This window comes from Phyllobates terribilis, unplaced genomic scaffold, assembly GCF_046119375.1.
Source record: "Phyllobates terribilis strain yellow unplaced genomic scaffold, ASM4611937v1 Scaffold_1__5_contigs__length_1240528914, whole genome shotgun sequence".
In the NCBI taxonomy this organism is placed as follows: domain Eukaryota; kingdom Metazoa; phylum Chordata; class Amphibia; order Anura; family Dendrobatidae; genus Phyllobates; species Phyllobates terribilis.
This window is the reverse complement of record NW_027362761.1, coordinates 612051119-612075363: the sequence shown is the minus strand read 5'-3', so window position 1 is coordinate 612075363 and position 24245 is coordinate 612051119. Positions and strand designations below refer to the sequence as shown.

Sequence of the window (24245 nt, the reverse complement as noted above, 5' to 3'; positions counted from 1 at the left end):
CGGGGGACGGTCACCGTGGGAACTCCACCTCCAGCGGGGGACGGTCACCGTGGTAACTACACCTCCAGCGGAGGACGGTCACCGTGGGAACTCCACCGCCAGCGGGGGCGGTCACCGTGGTAACTACACCTCCAGCGGGGGCGGTCATCGTGGTAACCACCTCCAGCGGGGGACGGTCACTGTGGTAACCACCTCCAGCGGGGGACGGTCACCGTGGTAACTCCACCTCCAGCGGGGGACGGTCACCGTGGTAACTCCACCTCCAGCGGGGGACGTCACCGTGGTAACTCCACCTCCAGCCGGGGCGGTCACCGTGGTAACTTCACCTCCAGCGGGGGACGTCACCGTGGTAACTACACCTCCAGCGGAGGACGGTCACCGTGGTAACTCCACCTCCAGCGGAGAACGGTCACCGTGGTAACTCCACCTCCAGCGGGGGACGGTCACCGTGGTAACTCCACCTCCAGCGGGGGGCGGTCACCGTGGTAACTACACCTCCAGCGGGGGGCGGTCACCGTGGTAACTACACCTCCAGCGGGGGCGGTCACCGTGGTAACTCCACCTCCAGCAGGGGACGGTCACCGTGGTAACTCCACCTCCAGCGGGGGCGGTCACCGTGGTAACTCTACCTCCAGCGGGGGGCGGTCACCGTGGTAACTCCACCTCCAGCGGGGGGCGGTCACCGTGGTAACTCCACCTCCAGCAGGGGACGGTCACCGTGGTAACTCCACCTCCAGCGGGGGCGGTCACCGTGGTAACTCCACCTCCAGCGGGGGACGGTCACCGTGGTAACTCTACCTCCAGCGGGGGACGGTCACCGTGGTAACTCCACCTCCAGCGGGGGACGGTCACCGTGGTAACTCCACCTCCAGCAGAGGACGGTCACCGTGGTAACTCCACCTCCAGCGGGGGACGGTCACCGTGGTAACTCCACCTCCAGCGGGGGACGGTCACCGTGGTAACTCCACCTCCAGCGGGGGCGGTCACCGTGGTAACTCCACCTCCAGCGGGGGACGGTCACCGTGGTAACTCCACCTCCAGCGGGGGACGGTCACCGTGGTAACTCCACCTCCAGCGGGGGACGGTCACCGTGGTAACTCCACCTCCAGCGGGGGGCGGTCACCGTGGTAACTACACCTCCAGCGGGGGGCGGTCACCGTGGTAACTACACCTCCAGCGGGGGCGGTCACCGTGGTAACTCCACCTCCAGCAGGGGACGGTCACCGTGGTAACTCCACCTCCAGCGGGGGCGGTCACCGTGGTAACTCCACCTCCAGCGGGGGGCGGTCACCGTGGTAACTCCACCTCCAGCGGGGGGCGGTCACCGTGGTAACTCCACCTCCAGCAGGGGACGGTCACCGTGGTAACTCCACCTCCAGCGGGGGCGGTCACCGTGGTAACTCCACCTCCAGCGGGGGCGGTCACCGTGGTAACTCTACCTCCAGCGGGGGACGGTCACCGTGGTAACTCCACCTCCAGCGGGGGACGGTCACCGTGGTAACTCCACCTCCAGCGGAGGACGGTCACCGTGGTAACTCCACCTCCAGCGGGGGACGGTCACCGGGGGACGGTCACCGTGGTAACTCCACCTCCAGCGGGGGACGGTCACCGTGGTAACTCCACCTCCAGCGGGGGACGGTCACCGTGGTAACTCCACCTCCAGCGGGGGACGGTCACCGTGGTAACTCCACCTCCAGCGGGGGGCGGTCACCGTGGTAACTCCACCTCCAGCGGGGGCGGTGAGGTAAGGAGGAGCCGCTGCACATCCCCCATACAACACTGAGGAGCCGCAGTCACATGGAGCAGGAGCCTCCACAGGAACAGCTCTGATCTCACCCCACACTCTCCTCTCACAGATTCACCACAAACCCTCCCTGTAATCTCACCGGAATGGCGGGAAGCGGAAACCTGCTGCTGGCTGATACCAGAGAGCAAGAGCTGCGCACCACCAGGACGGAGCTGCTGCACTGAGAGCGGGAGGAGCTGTGGTGACGTCACCGCCATGTGATCAGGGGGCGGAGCTCAGGGCAGAAGTGGTGAAGGACCTGTGGTGACGTCACCGCCATGTGATCAGAGGGCGGAGCTCATGAGAGAAGAGTGAAGGACCTGTGGTGACGTCACCGCCATGTGATCAGAGGGCGGAGCTCAGGAGAGAAGAGTGAAGGACCTCTGATCAAATGGTGATGACGTCAGCACACCTCCTCTCAGTGCAGCTCCTCTTCCTCTCTGTTGCTCTCTGGTGTCAGCACACCTCCTCTCTCAGTGCAGCTCCTCTTCCTCTCTGTCGCTCTCTGGTGTCAGCACACCTCCTCTCTCAGTGCAGCTCCTCTTCCTCTCTGTCGCTCTCTGGTGTCAGCACACCTCCTCTCTCAGTGCAGCTCCTCTTCCTCTCTGTTGCTCTCTGGTGTCAGCACACCTCCTCTCTCGGTGCAGCTCCTCTTCCTCTCTGTTGCTCTCTGGTGTCAGCACACCTCCTCTCTCAGTGCAGCTCCTCTTCCTCTCTGTTGCTCTCTGGTGTCAGCACACCTCCCCTCTCAGTGCAGCTCCTCTTCCTCTCTGTTGCTCTCTGGTGTCAGCACACCTCCCCTCTCAGTGCAGCTCCTCTTCCTCTCTGGTGTCAGCACACCTCCTCTCTCAGTGCAGCTCCTCTTCCTCTCTGTTGCTCTCTGGTGTCAGCACACCTCCTCTCTCGGTGCAGCTCCTCTTCCTCTCTGTTGCTCTCTGGTGTCAGCACACCTCCTCTCTCAGTGCAGCTCCTCTTCCTCTCTGTTGCCCTCTGGTGTCAGCACACCTCCTCTCTCAGTGCAGCTCCTCTTCCTCTCTGTTGCTCTCTGGTGTCAGCACACCTCCTCTCTCAGTGCAGCTCCTCTTCCTCTCTGTTGCTCTCTGGTGTCAGCACACCTCCTGCTCTCAGTGCAGCTCCTCTTCCTCTCTGTTGCTCTCTGGTGTCAGCACACCTCCTCTCTCAGTGCAGCTCCTCTTCCTCTCTGTTGCTCTCTGGTGTCAGCACACCTCCCCTCTCAGTGCAGCTCCTCTTCCTCTCTGTTGCTCTCTGGTGTCAGCACACCTCCCCTCTCAGTGCAGCTCCTCTTCCTCTCCGTTGCTCTCTGGTGTCAGCACACCTCCTCTCTCAGTGCAGCTCCTCTTCCTCTCTGTTGCTCTCTGGTGTCAGCACACCTCTCTCAGTGCAGCTCCTCTTCCTCTCTGTTGCTCTCTGGTGTCAGCACACCTCCTCTCTCGGTGCAGCTCCTCTTCCTCTCTGTTGCTCTCTGGTGTCAGCACACCTCCTCTCTCAGTGCAGCTCCTCTTCCTCTCTGTTGCTCTCTAGTGTCAGCACACCTCCTGCTCTCAGTGCAGCTCCTCTTCCTCTCTGTTGCTCTCTGGTGTCAGCACACCTCCTGCTCTCAGTGCAGCTCCTCTTCCTCTCTGTTGCTCTCTGGTGTCAGCACACCTCCTGCTCTCAGTGCAGCTCCTCTTCCTCTCTGTTGCTCTCTGGTGTCAGCACACCTCCCCTCTCAGTGCAGCTCCTCTTCTTCTCTGTTGCTCTCTGGTGTCAGCACACCTCCTCTCTCAGTGCAGCTCTTCTTCCTCTCTGGTGTCAGCAGTTCTCCTGCTCTCAGTGCAGCTCCTCTTCCTCTCTGTTGCTCTCTGGTGTCAGCACACCTCCTCTCAGTGCAGCTCCTCTTCCTCTCTGTTGCTCTCTGGTGTCAGCTGTTTTCCTGCTCTCAGTGCAGCTCCTCTTCCTCTCTGTTGCTCTCTGGTGTCAGCACACCTCCTCTCTCAGTGCAGCTCCTCTTCCTCTCTGTTGCTCTCTGGTGTCAGCACACCTCCTCTCTCAGTGCAGCTCCTCTTCCTCTCTGTTGCTCTCTGGTGTCAGCACACCTCCTGCTCTCGGTGCAGCTCCTCTTCCTCTCTGTTGCTCTCTGGTGTCAGCACACCTCCTCTCTCAGTGCAGCTCCTCTTCCTCTCTGTTGCTCTCTGGTGTCAGCACACCTCCTCTCTCAGTGCAGCTCCTCTTCCTCTCTGTTGCTCTCTGGTGTCAGCACACCTCCTCCTCTGTTGCTCTCTGGTGTCAGCTGTTGTGATCAGACTTTCTATCTTCTGGTTTCTTCTTGTTCAGTCTCTTTCTGTTTCTTCACAGATTGATCACAGTTCTACACTCGAGGTGAGGCGGGCTGCGGGGTGGCTGCGGCGCGTCGGGCTCCGGGGCGGCTGCGGGGCGTTAGGCCCTGGGGCGGCTGCGGCGCGTCAGGCTCTGGGGCGGCTGCGGCGCGTCGGGCTCCGGGGCCACTGCGTGGCGTCAGGCTCCGGGGCGGCTGCGGCGCGTCGGGCTCCGGGGCGGCTGCGGCGCGTCGGGCTCCGGGGCGGCTGCGGCTTGTCAGGCTGCAGGGCGGCTGCGGCGCGTCGGGCTCCGGGGCGGCTGCGGCTTGTCAGGCTGCAGGGCGGCTGCGGCACGTCGGGCTCCGGCGCGGCTGCGGCGTGTCAGGCTCCGGGTCCGGCTGCGGCGGGCTGCGTGGCGGCTGCGGCGCGTCAGGCTCCGGGGCAGCTGCGGGGTGACGCTGTGATGTTCCAGCAGTGGATGAATTAGTAGCGATGTCCTCTGTGCGTCTCTGTCTCCTGCGGACTCTGACGTGTGGGGCGTCTTTCTGACCTGCAGCGTGTGAACGTCTCCTGTGGCCTCTCCCCATAGACTGACCGCAATGAGGAAAGTCCGCAGGTGAAGGGAAAAAATGTCGCCGCTCAGTTACATAATGAGCAGAAGCCGCGCGGCTATACTGCAGTGTCGGGGCGCAGCGGCTCCTCACCGTCTGCACAGAGGCGTAGCTGGGGGTTTTGGTTCGGGGGGGGGGCAACACTTCTGAGTGGGCCCTTAACCAGGTAACCCTGATTACAGCTATGGTGGCGCACTCTAATAGCGCATGTGGGAGAACCTCAGCAGATGACCGCGCTGTTACTGAATATAATCTCTATACAAAGACAAGCGCTGATATTACCGCCATATGGTGAACATATAGTGGAAGATACCAGACCTGCGGAATACATAAGAGATTACAGTACAGTTATATATAATCCTGTGGGTGAAATACGCTCTTCAAGGCCTTCCGAACTTGATAAAGGCAACAGCGCTGAAACACGCGTCGGGGAAGCACGTATCGTGCGGGTTCTCAGCCTCCCACCTAGGTAATTATGTTTAACCGCTGACTATGTGAGACAATAAGGATATGAGATGTTCACCTTGGGATATGGCTATTTATAATATATATTGATTTCCCTCGGGGTGTCCCTCTTCATACATTTGCTATAGTCTCTTAATACTTGATAATGGAGAGGAAAGTAGTGGTGAGACATGACACCTGCATCTTATGTGTTACCTGCTTGTTTTTATTCATGTTTTTATAAATTGTATGATGAATACACCAGTGCTAGCAGTTACATACACTAGTAATACCAACATTTATGTAATGAAAGGGTAAATGAATATACTCGTATTCCCTTTCCCCATTTCCACTATATGAGGTCTACCATTCGGTCTGGGGCGATTGTCTGCAGCTCATTTATATAGGGAATGTTTGGGGACAGCATTTGTATCTAGGTCACCTTAGAATTAGTGTTGAGCGAGTATGTTCTGTCCGAGTATGCTCGGGCCGAGCTCCGAGTATTTACAGCTGCTCGGTGATAAGGTTAGATCGCTCCCGTGTGCATGATTTGCAACTGTTTGACAGCTTTATTACATGGGAGGAATGTGTAAGAAATAGAAATTCCTCACATGTAGTAAAACTGTCAAACAGTTGCAAATCATGCACACGGGAGCGATTCAACCATATCACCGAGCAGCTGTAAATACTCGGAGCTCGGCCTGAGCGTACTCTGCGACAGGGTTAACAGAACATACTCGCTCAACACTACTTAGAATCATAGAATGGTAGAGTTGGAAGGGACCTCCTGGGTCATCTGGTCCAACCCCCTGCTCAAAGCAGGATTCACTAAACCATCTCAGACAGATGTCTGTCCGGCCTCTGATAGAATCAAACCTTGCGGAAGTATGAAGGTTGCAGACGTAAGGTGCAGGTTCCCTCTACTCCCATGAGAAACCATTTATAGGCCTGGTGACTAGATATAAATCCTTGGCAATATGCAGGGTATGATGTCAGTCTCCCAAGACAACGTATAAAAAGTGAAAAGTCCTCACACCGGAGGTTTGGCGTAACCAAGTTCGGTTGTTTTGGAATCCAACCTCATTCCTTCGGCATGTCTTCGACTCAGAAGGGTAATTAAATGGTTCAAGTCGTTCACAAGTCTGGGCAGAATCTGTAAACCACATCTCGCTATTGTCCAAAAATCCATTTTTTTCTGAAAACATCTGTCATCATGAAATTGCTCTCACACCCTTCCTAGTCCTCGGAGTGTGGGCATCGCCGGCTTTACTGCAATCTCACCTACTGGAAACTTCTTAGCCCTGTGTGTTATAAATTACCTTCTACTAGGTCCGGCTCATACTGTTTTAAGCTACCCGTAAGATTTGTCTGTAACCATGGACTCTCCACCCACCCCACAATCTAGACCGGTTCCACATGGCTGCTGGTGAGGTTTCCTCCGTCCTAACGGGCAGTATCAAAAGTCTCTTTGTAGAAACAGCTATAGTTGAAAGCCTCATGTGGTTTAGGGGCACTGCGAGATATGGCATAGTATCAGAGGATATTGGGCTATTGTGCATATCCAGCAGCTATTAGGAATGTTTTTAGAAACGATGTCTCACAACAGGACTTACTGATAAGTTTGTTGTCCCAGTCCTCTGCTCTTTTAGTATGTCAATGAGAGTTAGGGCAAGGGATGCAATTGCCATCAGCATGGTCCAAGGGGCAGGATCATCATCTTTGCTGCTGCCGGGGATCAGGACCTTTTTCAGTGTCTGGCGTTGATCCAAGTGTCTTTGCCTTGGAGGTTGACAGATATAGCAGTGGTCAGTAGTATTTAAAATGTCTCACTGTATCTGGCCTCAGTGGTCTCCTCATAGGTCTCTTGACCAGAACTCAGTCTCCTGGTACCAATGTGTGTGCCACTTTTACAGTCGGGGTCTCGGCTAGAGGAAAGAACACAATTATGAGTAACAGTCAGATATTTGTGCAACTCCCAAGACATATTCAGTGAGGGAACTGCAGGAGACCGGCAGCTGCTGCGGGAAATACAACCCTGTCTAAGTGACACTACCAAACAAAATTTCATCAGGGACAGCCTCTCTCTACCCCTCGGGGCGGTCCTCACTGAATATAATGCAATGGGCAAGCAATCTACCCAGGACAAGTGTGTTTCCTCCTGCACTTCTGGATTTTTAATGCAGAGTACCATTAAGGCGATCCACCTTCCCACTACTTTGTGAGTGATAGGGAACATGGAAAACCTGTTCGATCCCCAAAATGGCCATGATCTTTTTCATCAGTTCTCCAGTGAAGTGGGTGTCTCTACCACGCTCTATGGTTTGAGCACTCCATATCTACAAACCACCTCACTTGTTTTTTTTTTTGTTTAGGTTTTTTTCTGTGTTAATTTTGGTCACTTCAGGCAACCAAGGGAAGAGACCGGTGCATACCAGGACGTATTCATAAGTACCCACCTTAGGTAGCTGTATGTAGTCCTCCTGCAGTCTCTGAAACGGGCAATCGGGTTTTGGCGTGCATCTTGTGGGAGTCGAATAGGTCTACAGGAGTTATGTTTCGCATAAACGAGACACACTTTGTAGCCATATTCGGGAACCCTGGGCTGCACAAGTTTTGTAGCACCACTGCACACATAACATCCTTTGAGTTGTGCACTGGGGGAATGTGCTAGGGCAGCCATCATGGGGAACAGGCAACGTGGGAGGCAAATCCTGGTGTTTACCAGCCATACCCCTGACTCTGACCGTACAGCACCCGCTTTGGCCCGTGCGTTCTGTTCGTGTGCGGAAGTCTGGGTCTAGAAGACCTGCAGTAGTTCACGATCAACAGCCACTGGGGCCGGTGCGGTGGGATGGTGCAATTTCTCCTGTTACCCTTAGGCTATGTGCCCACGATGCAGAAATGTTCCAGATTTTTCCTGAGCGTTTCTGCATCTCCCTGGCAGAGAAAACGCATGCGGATTGTCCATGCGTTTTCCTGCCAGGGACATGTGGATGTGAAGCGTTTTTCACATGCATTTCCGCATGCGGGTTCTCAAGCGCTTTCCAGGCGATTTTAGTATCACTTGGAAAGTCCTTGACAACCTGGTCACACTATATAAATCCATGCAAACGGCATGGATTTATATACTGTGAACCGAGAGAATGTCAAAAAATAAATATTATACTTACCTTCTGATGGCCCCCGGTGTCCTTGTCTCGGCTTGCCGGCAGCTCACAGTAGACTAAAAGGACCTGCCGACATCAGCGGTCGCGTGACCAGTCACATGACTAAATGACGTCACCGCATGTCCTTTTAGTCTACCGTGAGCTGCCGGCAAGCCGAGACAAGGACACAGGGGGCCATCAGAAGGTAAGTATAATGTATATTTTTTCTTTTTTTTTTACAGGTACTATGGTTCCCGGGTCCGGAGGAGAGTCTCTTCTTCTCCAAACCCGGGTACCATCCGCACATTTAACCGGATGTTATCCGCATGTACAGATCCAGTGATGCGGATGACATGCGTTCCAATGCAAGTCAATGGCGGTGAAAAAGCAGCATTTACGCAAAATAATTGGTAGTGCTGCGGATTTTTCCGCAATGATAATCCGCAGTGAAAATTTCCGCCTCATGTGCACAGCACAGCGGATTATCATTGGGGAACATGGCAGACCTTCTACCAAGCATTTTTTAAGCGTTTCTGCAGCGGAATTGCCGCAGCGGAAACACTTAAAAAACGCATAGTGGGGACACAGCCTTATGAAAATGCAAAATTTGAAGCTGAAAAACATTTTTGTGGGAAAAATGTGAAAATGTTATTTTTACGGCTCAATGTCAAACTTCTGTGAAGCACCTGGGGGTTCGAGGTGCTCACCACACATCTAGATAAGTTCCCTGAGGGGTCTAGTTTCCAAAATGGTGTCACTTGTGGGGGGCTTCCAGTGTTAAGGCACATCAGGGGCTCCCCAAAAGCGACATGACATTTGCTAATAATTCAAGCAAATTTTACATTCAGTAAGTCAAATGGCGCTCCCTTCCCTTCCAAGCCCTGCAGTGCTCACAAACAGTGGTTTTCCCCCACATATGGGGTATTGGCTTACTCAAGAGAAATTGCACAACAAAGTTTGGAATACATTTTTTTCTGTAGGGTCTAAAGTAAATTTTTTGTGAAAATTTTTCATTGTTTTCTTCCACGTTCCAAAAATTCCTGTGAAGCACCTGAAGGGTTAATAAACTTTTTGAATGTGGTTTTGAGCACCTTGAGGGGTGCAGTTTTTAGAATGGTGTCACTTTTGGGTATTTTCTGTCATAAAGGCCCCTCAAAGTCACTTCAAATGTGATGTGTTCCCTAAAAGAAGATTTTGTAAATTTTGTTGGAAAAATTAGAAATCGCTGGTTAACTTTTAATCCTTAGTACTTAATAACAAAAAAAAAATGTTGGTTCCAAAATTGTGCTGATGTAAAGTGGACATGTGGGAAATGTGATTTATTAACTTTTTTGTGTGACATATCTCTATAATTTAAAGGCATGAAAATTCAAAGTTTGAAATTTTTGCCAAAGTTCCAATTTTTTCCCAAATAAACACCAATCACATCATATAAATTTTGCCACAATCATGAAGTACAATATGTCACGAATAAACAATCTCAGAATCAATGGGGTCCGTTGAAGCGTTCCAGAGTTATTACCTCATAAAGTGACACTGATCAGAATTGTAAAAATTGGCAGAGGGTGAAAGATAAGAAAAAGGGACCCAATTACCATGGTGAACTTTCACAAAGATCACTCACCATCCTGATGTTTAAAAAGGGTACTGGATTCAGGGGCTGGATCAAATCACATAATTATTCTCCTCTGAAGGCGGTGGATTCACGACCACGTCTGCTTCTCTGGCTGGTCTGTTTCTTCTGCCGCTTGTGAGAATGCCGCTGCTGCATTCACTCTGATGCCGGTGCTGCCGTTGATGCTCCTCTATATCACCTGGGGAAGGAGAGCCGGAGCAAACCCACTCTTTTGGTAGTCGGACATTATTTTAAATGAGGGACCAGCCACATCAACTCCTCCTCCTGTGCATGCCTCCACTGCAATACAACAGTTCTGAGTCCGAAGTCTTGGGTGCGCTAGTCATCAGGCCGCGCTCGCATCCGCACGAGTCCCACTGGACCGGCGGAGGAACTTCCAGGACACGATACATACATAATTACAGTTTTTTTCCTGTATGACTTCTCTCATGTCTAACAAGATATGATTTCTTTACAAAAGATTTCCCACACAGTGAACATGAATACGGCTTCTCTCCTGTGTGAGTTCTCCTATGTTTACAAAGTTGTGATTTCTCTGTAAAGCATTTTCCACACTGTAAACATGAAAACGGTTTCTCCCCGGTGTGAATTCTTTGATGCTTAATAAGATTTGGTTTATCTCTAAAACATTTCCCACATTCTGAACATGAATACGGTGTCTCTCCTGTGTGAATTCTTTGATGTCTAACAAGAAGTGATTTCTCCCGAAAAAATTTCCCACATTCTGAACATGAATATGGCTTCTCTCCTGTGTGAATTTTCTGATGTGTAACAAGACTAAATTTACTTGTAAAGCATTTCCCACATTCTGAACATGAATACGGCTTCTCCCCAGTGTGACTTCTCTTGTGTGTCTCAAGACTAGTTTTCGCTGTAAAGCATTTCTCACAGAGTGAACATGAGTACCGCTTCTCATCTGTATGAATTGTTTGATGTCTAATAAGACTCCCTTTATCTGTGAAGGACTTTTCACATTCCAAACATGAAAATGGCTTCTCTCCTGTGTGAATTCTCTCATGTATAACACATTTTGATTTACTTGTAAAGCATTTCCCACATTCTGAACATGAATACGGCTTCTCTCCTGTATGAATTCTCTGATGTGTAATAAGATTCCCTTTATCTGTGAAGGACTTCCCACATTCTGAACATGAAAATGGCTTTTCTCCTGTGTGAATTCTCTCATGTGCAACTAATTTTGATTTATATGTAAAGAATTTCCCACATTCTGAACAGGAGTATGGCTTTTCTCCTTTGTGCTTTCTTTGTGTCTGAGCTGAGCTTTTAGTAAGTTGCTTGTCACACTGAAATCTTGTATCCACTGTGTCACCAGGAATTGTGGTAATAATATGAGATTGCTCAGGAGAGGGTTCCTCAAGATTAGGAGGATTATAAGAAGGTGAAGTGCTGTGAAGTCCAGGAGGTGCAGGAAGGGTGATGAGGTTTCCTCCATTAGAGTGCTTCCTGATATCTTCTCTTTTACAATTTAGTGATGAACCGTTATTCTCACAAGGATTTCCTGTAAGGAGGAAAGATAGAAAAAAAATCACATTTACAACACAAAAGGGATTTCTGAATGTATTTTATGGATCTCATAATGAAGACCCTCGTCAGTGAAAGTACCGGTAATAAGGAAGACAACTACATGCCATAACATTAACACAATGATGGGTAAAGTGAATGACACTTATAAACTGGTGACATTGGCAAAGTCAGGGGTGGCAGAGACTAGACAGCAAATAGACAGTTCTTAAGGGAACCTGTCATCAGGATTTACCCCTAAATGTACCACCAGCGCCATTTCGCTCTCTCAAGCTTCCCCCCTCACCCTTAGTGTAGAAAAGTGTCCACACTTGCTGCAGCTAAACAAACCTACTTCTCATCTCTCATATCCTCCCTGTCTCACGACCCTAAACAGCTATTCAGTACTTTCAATTCTCTGCTCTGTCCCCCAGAGTCTCCCTCTCTCATCTCAGCCGAAGACTTAAACTCATTATTCAAGCAGAAGATTGACACCAGCAAAGCTTTTGCCTGCAGTCTCCACAGCCTCTCCTCATATCTACTCAATCCTCCTCCAAAACCAGCTTGTCCGCCATCACGGAAGATCAACTTTCCTTTTTACTCTCCAAATCACATTTCACCACCTGTGAACTTGACCCCACCTCATCCCTAACCTCACCATAGTCTTCATCCCAAACCTAACCCATCTCGTCAACCGGTCACTAACAAGTAGTATCTTCCCCTCATGCTTCAAACATGCCTCGATCACACCCATCCTCAAAAAGCCCTCCCTTGACCAATCTCCTGTGTGCAGCTATCGCCCCATATCACTTATCACCTATGCCTCAAAACTACTGGAACAACACGTCCATTCTGAACTGTCCTCTCACCTCTCCTCCTGTTTCCTCTTTGACCGCTTACAATCTGGCTTCCAACCGCATCACTCAACTGAAACTGCACTGACTAAAGTCACCAACGACCTAGTAACCGCCAAATCCAAGCGACACTACTCTGTCCTCCTCCTCCTGCACCTGTTATCTGCCTTCGACACAGTGGACCATTCCCTCTTACTACAGACTCTCTCGGCATCACAGACTTGGCCCTATCCTGGATCTCCTCATACCCAACAGACAGGACATTCAGTGTCTCCCACTCACACACCACCTCCTCATCTCGCCCGCTGTTTGTGTCCCCCAAGGTTCAGTTCTCGGACCCCTGCTCTCCTCCATCTACACCTTCGGCCTGGGACAGCTCATAGAGTCTCATGGCTTTCAGTATCACCTCTATGCTGATAACACACAGATCTATCTCTCTGGACCCAATAGCCTTACTAACCAAAATCCCACAATGTCTATCCGCTATCTCATCCTTCTTCTCTGCCAGATTTCTAAAACTTAACATGGACCAAAATAGAATTCATCATCTTTCCCCCATCACGCTCAACCCCCCATCTGACCTATCCATCAAAGGCAATGACTGTTCACTCTCCCCAGTGCCGCATGCTCGCTGCCTCGCTGTTACCTTTGACTCTGATCTCTCCTTCAAACTTCATATCCAAGACCTTTCCACTTCCTGCCGACCCCAACTCAAAAATATCTCCCGGATCCGCACATTCCTCAACCATGAATCTGCAAAAACACTAATGCATGCCCTCATCATCTCCCGCCTCGACTACTGCAACCTCCTGCTCTGTGGCCTTCCCTCTAACACTCTCGCACCCCTCCAATCTATCCTAAACTTTGCTGCCCCGACTAATCCACCTGTCGGCCACTATTCCCCGGCCTCTCCTCTCTGTCAATCACTGCACTGGCTCCCCATTACCCAGAGACTCCAGTTCAAAACCCTAACCTTGGCAAACAAAGCCATTCACAACCTGTGTCCTCCATATATCTCTGACCTAGTCTCCCGTTACATACCCGCACGCAACCTCCGATCCTCACAAGATCTCCTTCTCTACTCCCCTCTTATGTCCTGATCCCAAAATCGCATACGAGATTTCTCCTGTGCATCCCCCATCTCTGGAACGCTCTACCTCAACATACCAGACTCTCGCTTACCGTGGAAACCTTCAAAACGAACCTGAGGACCTACCTCTTCCGACAAGCCTACAACCTGTAGTAACCACCGCTGCACGACCAGCTCTACCCTCACCTACTGTATTCTCCTCCATCCCTTGTAGACTGTGAGCCCTTGTGGGCAGGGTCCTCTCTCCTCTTGTACCAGTCGGTGACTCATTTTTGTTCAAATTAATGTACTTATTGTTTGCTATGTACACCCCTTTTCACATGTTAAGCGCCATGGAATAAATGGTGCTATAATAATATGGCAGCAGGCACTTGTGTAAGAAAAATATGGACATAAAGGATGGAAAGAATGTTAAAGAAGGTAAAGGAAAATGTAATATGTGCTTCCTAAATCATTAAGAAGAGGTGTGAAGGCGGCCCCGGTATTCATCAGAGCACAGCCGGACTCTACAGGAGCAGCCGCGCCATCACCGGACGCTTCTGCTGTGATGTGGACAGAGGATAAAGCTTCACTGCACCGGAGACTCCACACGGTATCACACACCGGTCATCATCATCATCACACGCCGGTCATCATCATCATCACATGCCGGTCATCATCATCATCACACGCCGGTCATCATCATCATCATCACACGCCATTCATCATCCGGACATTATTACACACCTGTGGAAACATCTACCAAAATCTCCTCCTTCCCGTCACTCACACACGGCTGATCCCCCCTCGTCATCGCTTCTTCTTCTGTCTCATCCTTCACTTTATTCTTAGTCGGATCTTCCTCCTGATATATCAGATGTAACAATCAGCACAATACAAGAAACCACCAAAATCTGTGACATCTATGACCTCGATCAGAAATGTCCCCCCATATACAGATCCGGTACAGGGCTCAGCACCGTCTACCTGATGACTCTCCGGGATGTTGTGATTCTCCTCCGGACAGTCCTGGGGATACAGAGGACGGGGACATCTCTCTGGTGGATTTCTCCTCCTGGATCCATCTGTGGAGACACACAGTGACGGAATAGATTGTGTCATGTGATGATAAGATGATGGGAGTAGTAGTAGGTGACCACAGAACAGACATGACAGTCTCCCCTCCTCACCCTGCTGATCGGACCATATTGCGGTCGCCTCTTGTGCTCCATGTATAACCTCAACCTTAATATCAATCAGATCTTCACCCTAAAAAGAACAATGTAAGATGAGCTCAGGTCCCATCACTTCATGGTCAGATGTTGTGGGGACTTCAGTGTCATCTACCTGATGATCCTCCGGGATGTTGTGATTCTCCTCTGGACAGTCCTGGGGATACAGAGGACGGGGACATCTCTCTGGTGGATTTCTTCTCCTGGATCCATCTGTGGAGACACAGAGACTGAATACATGACCTGCCGTGTATCTGTCTATATATGAGACACATCTCTCAGAACCAGTAATTCTGTTTATGTATCAGGGAATAAATTACATTGTTGTGGTCCTCACCCCCCGGTACAGAGGTCCCAGCACATTGTGGGCCCCAAGTATGAAGTGATAATCAGTGAGGCCAAAGCCTAATGCTCTCTGCTCTGCACTCGGAGGATGAGGACCCTGAGGAGAGGGACAGAGAAGACCCTCGTCAGTCAGATGGAGGAGCCGTACTAAGAAACACAACTTCTCCAAGTCTCGTCTCCACCAGGGATGGAACCACAGAGGAGCTGGAGAAAGCTCCACATTTCCATCCATCGGTTTCTTCTCTCCTAATTCCCCGTTCAGGAGATTGGGGGAAGGACGGTGACCATTTACCAGTGATTGTATTTTGAGAGCTCATGATGTCACCATGAGGACACGGCCTCCCTCCTGGACAGGATCCTCTGGGATCACTCTAAGAGGAGAGAACCTGCCGCCCTCCTATTAAAAGAAGAGTTATCGAGTTTTCATTTTTCTTTAACCCTTTCACTACCATTGACTTATAGGTACGTCCTGGAGATCGTGTCAGTACAGGAGCTATACCCGCGCAACCGCCGCCGGGAGATTAGCTTACGTAATTGTCGAGCCCCAGCTATCAATGCCAGGAGCGGTGCCAGTACTTGCCTCCAGCTGCTTACACCCAAAATGCCACAATTAACATTGATCAAACATTTAGGAGACTGGGAAACGGAGGGGGCTCCCTCTCCCTTCCGTTCGGTGCCACGGGACATCATAACGAAGGCCCGATGGTCATCATGGCAACCCAAGTGTCACACAAGGTGTGGGAAAGACTAAATGCAACACAAAGGGAAGAGGGAAAGGGAGCCCGGACTCTAGGGAAAAGGGGGAGTGGAGACCTCCTAGGCTGGTCTAGAGTCACCCTGTCTCCCCTAATGACCCTATATTGGCTCTTCAACAATCGCCACACGCGTGCCTAGCCCTGTCTTTCCCTGGCGTATGGCTAAGGCTAGGGAAGGGAGGAGATGAGCACTAGACGATCCCCACAGAACACTAAAGACAACAAGGGAGGACAAACGGGGAAATTGCTTAGCTTTAGACGAATTCAGACAAATGTGCACATGTCCTCAGCCTCCAGAGAGGAAGAAGTACTGCTCTTGCTAAAGCCTTCACAAGGAGTAATTAACATCGCCTAAACGTAATTCTGGCGTTTAGAATTTTTTCTCATTTCGCCGTTTACCGATCGGATTAATTCTTTTTTTATATTGATAGATCGGGCGATTCTGAACGCGAAGATACCAAATATGTGTATGTGGGATTTATTTTTTATCATTTTATTTTGAATGGGGCAAAAGGGGGGTGATATAAACTTTAATATTTTTTTAATATTTTTAAAAACATTTTTTTAAAACGTTTTGCATGCTTCTATAGTCTCCATAGGAGACTAGAAGCAGCAACTGTCAGATCGCCTCTGCTACATACAAGGGATCAGCAGATCCCCTGTATGCAGCAGAAGTGGTCCTGTGCTATGAGCGCCGACCACCCTTTTGGAAGTGCATTGAGGTGAAGGGTGCATTGCTGGAAAAGGGAAAAAAAAAAAAAAAAACCTCTTTAAATCTCTTAGTTTGCGAGTGTGAACGAGCTGCGTGTGTCCGCAGCGTAAGTGCGAACGAAAGTAAGTGTGTGACTTGTTTTTCAGTGACTTTGTATTCAGGGAGTTTGGAAGGGAGGACTTAGGACTGAATTGCTGACTGTATTTCATTAATTCTTTACTTTTCTTTTTACTTAACATTCTGTCTATTGCAATCCCTATTAGGAAATGAGCTCCATTATTGACAATGCTATCCAGTGTACATCTTGCCACATGTATGTATTCCTTGAACAGTCGGTCTGGGTTGCTTACTGCTGTGCGAGATGTGTGCACGTTGTGCGTTTGGAAGCCCAGATACTGGATCTAAATGAGCAGCTGGCAACACTGAGATCCATTGACACATGGAAAGGAGACTGCTGCTCACTGGGGTAGATGTGGGGGAGGGTGGTAGTCGGGAGCGGCAGGACAGTGAGGTCGCTAGTTGGGTGACAGTTAGAAGGGGTGGTAGAGGGAAGAGTGCCAGGGAGGCTAGTCCTGATCTGGCACACCCCAATAAGTTTGCAAAGTTGGCAGATGAGGGGAGTGATGGTACAGTGGTAGCACTGCTGCAGCAAGGCATGTCCCCTGAAAGCCGGAGGAGTGTCAGCTCCAGTAAAGAGGGAAATAGGAGAGCAGGGCAGGCCAGGCAGGTGCTGGTAGTGGGGGACTCAATTATTAGGGGAACAGATAGGGCAATCTGTCACAAAGACTGGGATCGTCGAACAGTGTGCTGCCTACCTGGCGCTCGAGTCCGGCACATCGCTGATCGGGTTGACAGATTACTGGGAGGGGCTGGTGAGGACCCAGCGGTCATAGTGCACATTGGCACAAATGACAAAGTTATAGGTAGGTGGAAGGTCCTTAAAGATGATTTCAGGGAATTAGGCTGCAAGCTGAAAGCAAGGACCTCCAAGGCGGTATTCTCTGAAATACTACCGGTACCACGTGCCACGCCAGAGAGGCAACGGGAAATTAGGGAGATAAATAAGTGGCTCAAGAACTGGTGTAGGAAGGAGGGAATTGGGTTCCTGGAGAACTGGGCCGACTTCTCAGTTGGCTACAGACTCTACGCTAGGGACCGGCTGCACCTTAATGGGGAGGGTGCAGCTGTGCTGGGGGAGAAAATGGCTAGAAGGTTGGAGGAGTGTTTAAACTAGGGATTGGGGGGGGGTATTCATTTTATAGGTGGGGAAGATAGTGCAGATAGTGACCTGGGCACAAATAAAGAAATTGGGGGTGGGGTTAGAACAGTCAATATAGTAAGAAGGAATAGAGGTACAGAGAGATACATAAAATGCATGTACACTAATGCCAGAAGCCTCACCAACAAAATGGAGGAATTAGAATTAATTTTGTTGGAAAATAATTCTGACATGGTGGGGATATCTGAGACGTGGCTGGACGAGAACCATGACTGGGCAGCTAATTTACAGGGCTATAGTCTGTTCAGAAATGACCGTGCAAACAAGCGAGGGGGGGGGGGGTGTTTATATGTAAAATCATCCTTAAAACCCATCTTGCGGGAGGATATATGTGAATCTAATGAAAATGTAGAGTCCCTGTGGGTGGAGATAAGGGGAGGGGGAAAAAATAATAAATTACTGATAGGGGTTTGTTATAAGTCTCCAAAAATAATGGAAGCAGTGGAGAATATCCTCGTAAAGCAAATGGATGAAGCAGCGACTCAAGGAGAAGTCATTATTATGGGGGACTTCAACTACCCTGAAATACATTGGGGGACAGAAACCTGTAGTTCAAGCAAAGGAAATAGGTTTTTGACAACTATGAGAGACAATTACTTTTCACAACTGGTTTAGGACCCAAAAAGAAGGGGGGCAGTGCTAGACCTAATATTAATCAATAGGCCAGACCGCATATCAAACATACGAGTTGGGGGTCACTTGGGTAATAGTGATCACAAAATAATACGTTTCCATGTAACCTTTAATAAGATGTGTAGTAGAGGGGTTACAAGGACACTAAACTTCAGGAAGGCAAATTTCCAACGGTTAAGAGATGATCTTAGTGCAATAAGCTGGGACGATATCCTGAGACATAAAGCTACACAAAGCAAATGGGAGACATTTATTAGCATCCTGAATAGGACCTGTGCACAATATATACCCTATGGGAATAAACATGCTAGAAATAGGAGGAAACCACTATGGCTAAATAGAGCTGTAAGGGGCGCAATAAGTGACAAAAAGAAAGCATGTAGAGAACTAAAGAAAGTAGGTAGTGATGAGGCATTAAATAAATATAGAAAATTAACTAAATTCTGTCAAAAACAAATCAAGGCAGCAAAGATTGATACAGAGAGAATCATTGCCAGAGAAAGTAAAAAGAACCCCAAAATATTCTTTAACTACATAAATAGTAAAAAACTAAAAAATGATAGTGTTGGCCCCCTTAAAAATAGTCTGGGTGAAATGGTGGATGAGGAAGAGGAAAAAGCCAATATGCTAAATGATTTTTTTTCAACCATATTTACACAAGAAAATCGCATGACAGAAAACATGATTAGTGATAACAAAAATTCTCCAGTAAACGTCACTTGCTTAACCCAGTAGGAAGTACGGCGGCGTCTAAAAATCACTAAAGGTGACAAATCCCCGGGCCCGAATGGGATACACCCGCGAGTACTGCAGGAATTAAGTAACGTCATAGATAGACCATTATTTTTAATCTTTAAAGATTCCATAATAACAGGGTCTGCACCACAGGACTGGCGTATAGCAAATGTGGTGCCAATATTCAAAAAGGGGACTAAAACTGAACTTGGGAATTCTAGGCCGGTAAGCTTAACCTCTACGGTGGGTAAAATCCTGGAGGGTTTCCTAAGAGATGCTATACTAGAGTATCTGAAGAAGAATAACCTCATGACCCAATATCAACATGGGTTTACAAGGGACCGTTCCTGTCAGACTAATCTGATCAGCTTTTATGAGGAGGTAAGTTCTGGACTGGACCAAGGAAATGCAGAGGATGTTGTGTATATGGACTTTTCAAAAGCTTTTGATACGGTTCCACACAAAAGGTTGATACATAAAATGAGAACAATGGGGATAGGGGAAAATATATGTATGTGGGTTAAGAATTGGCTCAGTGATAGGAAACAAAGGGTGGTTATTAATGGAAAACACTCAGACTGGGTCTCAGTTAACAGTGGGGTACCACAGGGGTCAGTATTGGGCCCCCTTCTTTTTAACATATTTATTAATGACCTTGTAGGGGGCATGCAGAGTAATATTTCAATATTTGCAGATGACACTAAACTTCGCAGGGTAATCAATACAGAGGAGGACAATTTTATATTACAGGAGGATCTATGTAAACTAGAAGCTTGGGCTGATAAATGGCAAATGAGCTTTAATGGGGATAAATGTAAGGTAATGCACTTGGGCAGAGGAAATAAAATGTATAATTATATGCTTAATTGTAAAACACTGGGCAAAACGGTAACTAAAAAAGACCTCGGTGTATTGGTGGACGACAAGCTCACGTTTAGTGGCCAGTGTCAGGCAGCTGCTGCAAAGGCAAATAAAATAATGGGATGCATCAAAAGAGGCACAGATGCTGATGAGGAGAACATAATTTTACCTCTATACAAGTCACTAGTGTGACCACACTTAGAATACTGTGTACAGTTCTGGTCTCCGGTGTATAAGAAAGACATAGCTGGACTAGAGCGGGTGCAGAGAAGAGCGACCAAGGTTATTAGAGGACTGGGGGGTCTGCAATACCAAGACAGGTTATTAGAGGACTGGGGGGTCTGCAATACCAAGACAGGTTATTAGAGGACGGGGGGGTCGGCAATACCAAGACAGGTTATTAGAGGACTGGGGGGTCTGCAATACCAAGACAGGTTATTACACTTGGGGTTATTTACTGTGGAAAAAAGAAGGCTTAGGGGGGATCTTATTACTATGTACAAGTACATGAGGGGACAGTACAAAGACCTTTCTACTGATCTTTTTACTCTGAGGCCTGAGACGGGGACAAGGGGGCATCTTCTACGTCTGGAGGAAAGAAGGTTTAATCATAATCACAGATGTGGATTCTTTACTGTAAGAGCAGTGAGACTATGGAGCTCTCTGCCGCATGATGTTGTAATGGATGCCTTTCTTGAAAAGTATAATATTACAGGTTATATATACTAGATTCCTTGATAGGGCGTTGATCCAGGGAACTAGTCTGATTGTCGTATGGAGTCGGGAAGGAATTTTTTTCCCCAATGTGGAGCTTAGTGTTTGCCACATGTTTTTTTTTTGCCTTCCTCTGGATCATCATGTTAGGCTATGGGGTGAACTAGATGGACTTAGTCTTCCTTCAACCTTAAAAACTATGTTACTATGTTACTAGGTGGCGCGCATAGCGATCAGCTCATGACAACCGCAGGCGTCTGCTGCAGACCCTGGGTTGTCATGCGCGCCCATCGGTGACCCGCGATCACATGATCGGTGACCCGCGATCACATGACGGGGTCACCGATGGGCGGGGCTTAGGACGCGCTTCCCGGAAGCGCGCGTTAAATGCCGCTGTCGGAGATTGACAGCGGCATTTAACATGTTAACAGCCGCGGGTGGATCGCGATTCCACCCACGGCTGTTGCGGGCACATGTCAGCTGTAATAATCAGCTGACATGTGCCCGGTTTAGTGCGGGCTCAGGGCCGGAGCCCTCGCTGAACTGGGTGTCATGACATAGGGCGTATTAATACGTCCTATGTCGTAAAGGGGTTAAATCAGGAATAGGACATTTCAAAACTTTCCCAAATTCTTATGAAAAAATATTCCCACAAACTGCATTGAACTACTGTACCCAATTTATTATATATATTAGGAGTCGGAGTTGGTCCATTTTATACCGACTCCACAATCCTGGGTGAACAGCAATCCTCAAGTCTGACCACAGATTCTCAATTGGATTAAGGTCTGGGCTTTGATTAGGCCACTCCCAAACATTTACACGGTTCCCAGTAAACCACTTGAGTGTGGCTTTAGCAGTTTGCTTTGGGTCATTCTCTTGTTGAAAGGTGAACCTCCATCCCAGTCTCAAATTACTGACAGAAACAGGTTTTGCTCAAGAACATCTCTGTATTTTGCACCATCCATCTTCCCCTCGATTTGACTATTTTCCCTGTCCCGGCTGCCGAAAAACATCCCCACAGCAGGATGCTGCCACCACTATATTTCACTGTGGGGATGGTGTTCTTGGAGTGATGAGCTGTTTTTCTTGATATTAATATAATACTCAGTACTCTTATTTTATTTCTGCAAATTAAAAACGAATATCACTAACACTCTGACGTCTGCTCCCCTAATGCGCGCTACCTCCCCACCTATAAAGCTACGAGGTACGAACTACTCTTATTCTTTTTTTGTCGCTACTCTAAAAACGTCCCTTGGTACAGACTGTTATCAGCAATACAGATCAAAGCACTGCGGCAGTGGGAAGCGCACAAGGGTTAACAGAGGTGACGCTGCGATCCCCCCATCTATTTTCACTGCTTTGATTGGTGCCGTCTCAGACATTACCAATCTCAGCTCGCCTTATTGTTTTTATTATTTTTCTTTATTGCCAACAAGCTGTGATTGGCTGCTCAGAGATTACTGACCAATCACAGCAATCGTTGACGGTGGACATTGTGCAGGAGGCGGTGCAGCTCCCCATATTGATGTACAGGGATGGCCTGCTGTCAGAGCTAGTGGCCATGTTGACTTTGTCACTGCGAGATTCACCGTGGTGACAGGAACATGTACGGTGCATGTCATTAAGGGGTTAAGGAAGACTTAAGCTTATTATTATTACCCTTGTGCTGCCCGATGTCCCTGAAGAGTCAACACCTGCGTCATCATCCCACTAATAGAGTGGACCGCTGGACATTTTGCTGTCGTTGAGCCCTTGAGGCGAGAACACCCCGTCCCGCGCATTCTGACGGCATGTTATAAGGCTCTTTAACCCCTTCCTGATATCTGGTGCTCATGCATGGAGGATGCCGGGTGAGTGTCTGTGGAGCGAGCTCTGATTGATGACATTTAACCACTTCACTGCTGCTGACAGCCTGACAGTCCCATGTAAGTGGTTGGGTGTCCTACTCTCCTGCCAATAAGGCACTTGATCACAGGGTCTCAACAACAATTTGCCATGACTGCCGGGGGCCTGTAGAAGACCCCTGTCTCTACAACAAGGTTTTCCTATGAAGCCCGGTAATTATAAGATCACAAGTTCAAGTCCCCATTATTTTTTCTTTGTAAAAAACAGAATTCATCCTGCAAAACAACACAAGACCTCAAACATCTGTGGATGGAAAATAACAAATGTTATGTCTTATGGAAGAAGACGAGGAAAAAAATGCAAAAATGGAAATTTGCCCCATCAGGATGAGAATGAAACATTGCTATTGACTCCTAGGATTGCAGCCTCCTGTAGGTGGCGCTAGAGACGCTGTTCTCTGCATCTGGGAAGAGAATTTGCAGATTTTATTTCCCATGGGGCATTGCATGGCCTATAACTCTCTGTACTCAGAATTTCCGCTCTCCTCCAGGAGACACATTCTCCCCTATAGAGAGGATGCGCGGTGATCCGACCTTCTCCTCCAGTGCGGAAAGTTCTATGCTTCTCCGCCTGCAGAGCAAGTGGTAAATAGAGGCGGGGGCCGGAGAACTGCTGGAGCCTCCATGTCAGGCTCTGGTGGGTGATCGGCCCCACCACGCTCCATCTTCATGTCAGGACTCGTGTTTCGGGGTCTGAGGGACGGTCCGGTGCCGATATTTATCCAGGACTTTGTGCTCAGTACGGAGAAAGTGATTTGTCACAAAGAACAAGTACGAACAGAGGAGACCAAGGAAGGTCACACAAGTGTCAGCCAAGAGGGAGGAGCCGGACGCCCGACCACGACTGATGACGACATTGAGCCGGCACCGATTCTGAGGGACGGACGAGCGACAGCGGATTAGGGGGAAAATCATCAGTAAATTAACCCCGACTCTGCTGAGTAACAATCCACGACAGACTCAGGAACCAAAAAATCTCACAGGAGAGAACGGACAGAAGCGCTGGGGCACCGGCAGACAAAATGTGACCGATGCTCTAAGGAAGGGGAAAGATTCTGAAAGAAGCCGCCGAGGACGAAGACACAAGACTGACGAAGACGACAGCGGAGAAACCGCGACTCACAGATCAGAAGAGAATAATCAGGGAATGAAAGCTGTGAGAAAATGTAGAGAAAACCAGAGCAAGTCTGGAGAAAAATCATCTACTATAGGACGAGGCCGAGAGACGTCATCACATCCCCCGGAGCCAACAAGAGTCTCCTCTCACCTGGTGATGTCAGAGGCCGGAGCCCCTCCATCATCACCTCCTGGTACCGATCCTGGTGTCCTTCTAGATACTCCCACTCCTCCATGGAGAGATAGACAGCGACATCCTGACACCTTATAGGAACCTGACAACAACGACACCGTCATCACCCAGAATGCTCCAGTGCTGTCCTGTATAATGTCCCAGCAGTCACCTCTCCGGTCATCACCCAGAATCCTTCAGTGCTGTCCTGTATAATGTCCCAGCAGTCACCTCTCCAGTCATCACCCAGAATCCTCCAGTGCTGTCCTGTATAATGTCCCAGCAGTCACCTCTCCACTCGTCACCCAGAATCCTCCAGTGCTGTCCTGTATAATGTCCCAGCAGCCACCTCTCCGGTCATCACCCAGAATCCTCCAGTGCTGTCCCGTATAATGTCCC

The 24245-nt window shown here is 49.1% G+C and overlaps 1 protein-coding gene across 2 annotated transcripts; it reads right to left on the bottom strand.

Moving 5' to 3' along the window:
- Positions 1–5873: 5873 nt before the first annotated feature.
- On the bottom strand, positions 5874–14236 carry LOC141272608 (uncharacterized). Of its 2 annotated transcripts, XR_012322022.1 has the most exons (3): positions 14130–14236; positions 9927–11457; positions 5874–7081 (listed from the first exon to the last, which is right to left on the bottom strand). XR_012322022.1 is itself a non-coding variant. In XM_073683523.1 (2 exons), exons 1-2 carry the CDS (start codon positions 14194–14196, stop codon positions 10337–10339), a joined length of 1188 nt encoding a protein of 395 aa, XP_073539624.1. In that variant the 5' UTR covers positions 14197–14236; the 3' UTR covers positions 9167–10336. The 2 variants fall into 2 exon arrangements, 1 of the variants encoding a protein (XP_073539624.1); XM_073683523.1 differs by lacking the exon at positions 5874–7081 and having other exon boundaries at positions 9167–11457.
- Between the last annotated feature and the right edge of the window lie 10009 nt (positions 14237–24245).